Consider the following 5753-nt stretch of genomic DNA (forward strand, 5'->3'; position numbering starts at 1 on the left):
TTCTAATGGAATCTTGCCATCTCTTACTTGTAGAGACAGTTAATATACATTTCTTAAAAGTAGAGACCATGAGGTAAATCTTTTTTTTGCATAGTTTCTATCATTGTACATGTCACGTTAACAGATTCTGAGTGAAGACTGATGAAAGAATTGCAATTCCATCTATTAGTCTTTATTTTTATTTCACTAATTCCAAATATTTTATACTGTATCAAATTTATCACCCCCCCCTTTTTTAAATCTCCAATTTAGGTGATGTCTTTCCAGTGCAAATGAATCCAATAACTCAATCTCAGTTTGTACCTTTGGGTGAAGTTCTTTGCTGTGCTATATCTGATATGAATACAGCTCAGATTGGTGTAACACAGGAATCACTTTTGGAGCATTTGATGAAACATTACCCAGGTAGAGTAATAGGTTTTTCTATATTTGTACTTCACTGTATGTATTTGGTTTCTATTTATAATTAGTCTTAAACACATCTAAGTAAACTGGGTGATATCCTTTTTTTCCTCTTTTCTGTAGAACTTTATATCAAAACCCTGCCATAAGAAGTCCTGCATCAACAAATTTAATAAGGGTATTTCTTTTACTTTTCAGATAAACTTTTCCAAAAATAAATGCTTATGGCAATAAATAAATAAATCACGCTCTGTGGAAAAGAGTGCAAAATGAGAAAGAAAAGTTTATTTCCCCCATCTCCCAGTTTTTCATTCTCACTTCCCAGAAATAACTGCTATTTTCATTTCTTATGTGATAATATATGTATGATAATATTACAAATTTTTCATAACATAAATTGGATCTTTTTTTAGACAGAGTCTTGCTCTGTCACCCAGGCTGGAGTGCAGTGGCACGATCTCGGCTCACTGCAACCTCCGCCTCCCCGGGTTCAAGCGATTCTCCTGCCTCAGCCTCCTCAGTAGCTGCGACTACAGGCGCCCGCCACCATGCATGGCTAATTTTTGTATTTTTAATAGAGAAGGGGTTTCACCATGTTGGTTAGGCAGTTCTCGACCCCCTGACCTCATGATCCACCTGCCTCAGCCTCCCAAAGTGTTGGGTTTACAGGCATGAGCCACCGTGCCTGGCATAAATTGGATCATTCTGTACATTCCCTCAACATGTTTCCCTTATTAACTTAAAAACGTATCTTGGAGATCTTTCCATACTAACATATATTGACATGTCTCATTCTTTATTTATTTTATTTATTTTGAGACAAGGCCTCACTCTGTTGCCCAGCTTGGAGTGCAGAGGCACCTTCTTAGATCACTGCAGCCTCAAACTCGTGGGTTGAAGCAATCCACCTGCCTCAGCCTGCCAAGTAGCTGGGACCACAGGTGTGCGCCACTCATTCTTTTATTTATTTTCTTCCTTTTCAAGAATAGCATCCGGGCCAGGCATGGTGGCTCACACCTGTAATCCCAGCCCTTTGGGAGGCCGAGGTGGGAGGATCACGAGGTCAAGAGATTGAGAGCATCCTGGCCAATATGGTGAAACCCTATCTCTACTAAAAACTAAAAAAAAAAAAAAATTAGGCACAGTGGCAGGTGCCTGTAATCCTAGCTACTAAATAAAAGAATGCTTTCATCAGTCACAGTTTAAATTTATAATGGGTTTTTATTTGAGTTAATTCAGATTTTTTTTTGTCTATTTACTCATTAACCTACCCATATGACTTTGTGTGGGCTAAATTATTTTCCTGTTATTTTAGTTTTTATTTTTGAGACAGGGTCTCATTCTGTTGCCCAGGTTGGAGTGCAATGGTGCGATTACAGCTCATTGCAACCTCTGCCTCCAAGAGCTCAAGCAATCTTCCCACCTCAGCCTCCAGAGCATCTGGTACTACAGACACCCACCACCATGCCCTGCTAATTTTTGTATTTCTAGTAGAGACATGATTTCACCATGTTGCCCAGCCTGGTCTTGAACTCCTGAGTTCAAGCGATCTGCCTGCCTCAGCCTCCCAAAGTGCTGAGATTATAGGCGTGAGCCACCATGCCCGGCCTATTCCTATTATTTAAGTTATAAATATTATACTTCTTTGGCTTTTTTTTTTTTTTTTTGAGACAGGGTCTTGGTTTGTTGCCCAGGCTGGAGTACAGTGGCACAATCATAGCTCACTGCAGCCTTGAACTCCTGGGCTCAAATGATCCTTCCATACCTGGCTAATGTTTAACAATTTTTTTGTAGAGATGAAGTCTTGCTATGTTGCCTAGCCTGGTCTTGAACTCCTGGGCTCAAGTGATCCTCCTGTCTCGGCCTCCCAAAGCTCTGGGATTATAGGCATGAGCCATCACACCCATCCCTGGCATTTTAATCACATTATTAATCGTGTTACAATCACCTCAGGGTTTATCAAGCCAATGTTGAGTCATTTCAGAGTTACTGATTTCACTCATTAAAATTTTTCTTATTCAAAATCTGTCTGTAAAATGTTTGTCTGTTTTAGGCATTGCAATTCCATCTGAAGATATTCTCTATACCACTCTGGGAATGCTGATTAAAGAAAGGAAGATTTATCACACTGGAGAAGGATACTTCATAGTTACTCCTCAGACTTACTTCATTACAAATACAACCACCCAGGAAAATAAGAGAGTGCTGCCATCAGATGAAAGTCGCCTGATGACAGCTTCCATGACATATCTGGTGAGCATGGAGAGCTGTGCAGAGTCAGCCCAAGAGAATGCTGCCCCCATATCCCACTGTCAGTCTTGCCAGTGTTTCCGGGACATGCACACTCAGAATGTTCAGGAACCACCAGTTGTTACACAAGTGATTAGCAAGAGTCACAGAGGTCTTGGGGAATCTGTACCTTGGGTACAGAATGGGGCAGTTTCAGTGTCTGCGGAGCACCACATTTGTGAGAGCACCAAACCTTTACCATACACAAGAGATAAAGAAAAAGGCAAGAAGTTTGGTTTTAGTGTCTTGTGGCGCAGCATATCTAGAAAGGAGAAGCCCAAAACAGAACACAGCAGTTTCTCTGCTCAGTTCCCACCTGAAGAATGGCCTGTCCGAGATGAAGATGACTTGGACAAGATCCCTCGAGATGTTGAACATGAGATAATCAAACGAATTAACCCCATTTTGACTGTTGACAATTTAATCAAACACACTGTCCTAATGCAAAAATACGAAGAACAAAAAAAATATAGTAGCCAGGGCACTTCCACTGACGTGCTGACAATCGGGCATAAATATCCTTCAAAAGAGGGGGTTAAGAAGAGGCAGGGTCTGTCTGCAAAACCTCGAGGGCAGGGCCATTTTCGCAGGGATAGACACAAAGCCAGGAATCTGGGAAGTGAGCTTCAGCCAGGAAGCATTAGACTGGAGAAACACCCCAAACTCCCTGCTACACAGCCTATCCCCAGAATTAAAAGCCCAAATGAAATGGTAGGTCAGAAACCACTTGGTGAGATTACAACAGTGCTAGGTTCTCATCTGATTTACAAAAAGCGAATCAGTAATCCTTTCCAGGGTTTGTCTCACCGAGGAAGCACAATATCCAAAGGGCGCAAAATTCAGAAGACCAGTCATCTGAAACCCAGCCAGACTGGACCAAAGGAAAAGCCTTTCCAAAGGCCTAGGTCCTTGGATTCCTCAAGAATCTTTGATGGTGAAGCCAAAGAGCCATACGCTGAACAACCTAATGATAAAATGGAAGCAGAATCCATTTACATAAATGACCCTACTGTCAAATCCATCAATGATGACTTCAGAGGTCACCTTTTCAATCACCCTCAACATAGCATGTTGCAAAATGACGGTAAATGCTGTCCCTTTTTGGATACCATGTTGAGATATGATATGTGTGGTGGAGAAAATGAGGTAGTTCCTGAAGTCTTGAGGAAAACTCATTCCCACTTTGACAAATTAGGGGAGACCAAAGAGACTCTGCATAGCCTGCCATCACGAGGTGCCTCCTTTTCAGACCGAACACCCTCTGCTTGTAGATTAGTGGATAACACAATACACCAGTTTCAAAATCTTGGCCTTTTGGATTACCCAGTTGGTATGAACACTTTAAGACAACCTGAAAGACAAGACAGAGACTCAGAAGAAGTATTGAGAAAAGGATTTGTCCAGGATGCAGAGACTATGAGCCTAGAAAATGAACGGCTTTCTAATAATGACCAGGCCTTGTATCAGAATGAAGTGGAAGATGATGATGGTGCCTGTAGTTCATTATATCTAGAGGAGGATGACATTTCTGAGAATGATGACTTATGTCAAATGCTGCCTGGCCACATTCAGTATTCCTTCACAGGTGGAAGCCAGGAAAATCATTTAGGAAAACAAAAAATCATTGAGAGATCTCTGACCAAGTACCACAGCACAATGGAGAGGGTTGAGCCTCAGGTGCTTAAAAGAAACGAATGCTGCAAACCCACTGGGCTGCATGCTACCCCAGGTGAAAGCCAAAAACCTAACCTTTCTGCTGAAAGTTGTGGCCTAAATTCAGGGGCCCGGTTTGGTTTTAACTACGAAGAAGAACCCAGTGTTGCTAAATGTGTACAGGCCTCAGCACCTGCTGATGAAAGAATCTTTGATTACTGTAGTGCAAGAAAAGCCAGTTTCGAAGCTGAAGTCATACAAGACTCTATTAGTGACACAGGAAAGAAGCCAGCTAGCTGGAGTCAGAGTCCTCAGAATCAGGAAATGAGAAAACATTTCCCACAAAAGTTCCAACTTTTCAACACTTCACATATGCCAGTGTTGACTCAGGATATCCAATATGAACACAGTCACTTGGAAGGGACAGAAAATCACAGCATGGCAGGAGATAGTGGAATAGATTCTCCACGGTAAGTCCACACGAAAGTGTCTGGTTTAGGCCGGGCGCGGTGGCTCATGCCTGTAATCCTAACACTTTGGGAGGCCAAGGTGGGCGGATCACGAGGTCAAGAGATCGAGACCATCGTGGCCAACATGGTGAAACCGCATCTCTACTAAAAATACAACCGGGTGTGGTGGCGGGCTCCTGTAATCCCAGCTACTCAGGAGGCTGAGGCAGGAGAATCACTTGAACCTGGGAGGTGGAGGTTGTAGTGAACCGAGATCGTGCCACTGCACTCCAGCCTGGCGATGGAGCAAGACTCTGTCTCAAAAAAAAAAGTGTCTGATTAGCCACTGTTCTACAGGAATTATGAAAGTCAAGGGCATTTTGAGTTATCTAGTCAGAGACTACTGAATATCACACTTTTATAATGATACAATTCTGCCAGCTTTTATACCTTTACTGAATAAATTGTATACAGTTACAATGAAATCTCTTATATAGTAGGATACAGTTTATTTATAATGTGAACCAAATTTGACTGTCCCCACTACTCATAAATCTTCAATTATTTCTAAAAATAGAAATTTCTATAAGTCAAGCACTTTCTGAACTGAGGGTTGGAAGTTTTCACTTCTATTCCTGGCTCTACACAGGTTGAGAAAAGGATGTGGCTACTATTCTCTAATATTTTCTTTTCTTTTCTTTTCTTTGAGACGGAGTTTTGTGCTTGTTCTTGTCACCCAGGCTGGAGTGCAATGGCGTGATCTCAGCTCACCACAACCTCCACCTCCTGGATTCAAGCGATTCTCCTGCCTCATTCTCCCGAGTATCTGGGATTACAGGCATGTGTCACCACACCCAGCTAATTCTGTATTTTTAGTAGAGATGAGGTTTCTCCATGTTGGTCAGGCTGGTCTTGAACTCCTGACCTCAGGTGATCCACCCACCTTGGCCTCCCAAAGTG

General features: G+C 42.2%; 1 protein-coding gene across 2 annotated transcripts in view; it reads left to right on the plus strand.

Annotated features, from left to right (window-relative positions):
- Positions 1-254: 254 nt before the first annotated feature.
- The window catches only part of STOX1 (storkhead box 1), a 113581-nt gene continuing 108082 nt past the window's right edge, over positions 255-5753 (plus strand). Inside the window, exons 1-2 of one of the 2 annotated variants that reach the window (XM_011927016.1) lie at positions 255-405; positions 2456-4814. In XM_011927016.1, coding sequence (XP_011782406.1) covers positions 273-405; positions 2456-4814 — 2492 coding nt within the window. In that variant the 5' untranslated portion in view covers positions 255-272. The remainder of the gene's footprint in view (positions 406-2455; positions 4815-5753) is intronic. The other variant, XM_011927009.1, reaches the window with a different exon arrangement.

The sequence above is a fragment of the Colobus angolensis genome, unplaced genomic scaffold (assembly GCF_000951035.1).
Source record: "Colobus angolensis palliatus isolate OR3802 unplaced genomic scaffold, Cang.pa_1.0 Scaffold12, whole genome shotgun sequence".
In the NCBI taxonomy this organism is placed as follows: domain Eukaryota; kingdom Metazoa; phylum Chordata; class Mammalia; order Primates; family Cercopithecidae; genus Colobus; species Colobus angolensis.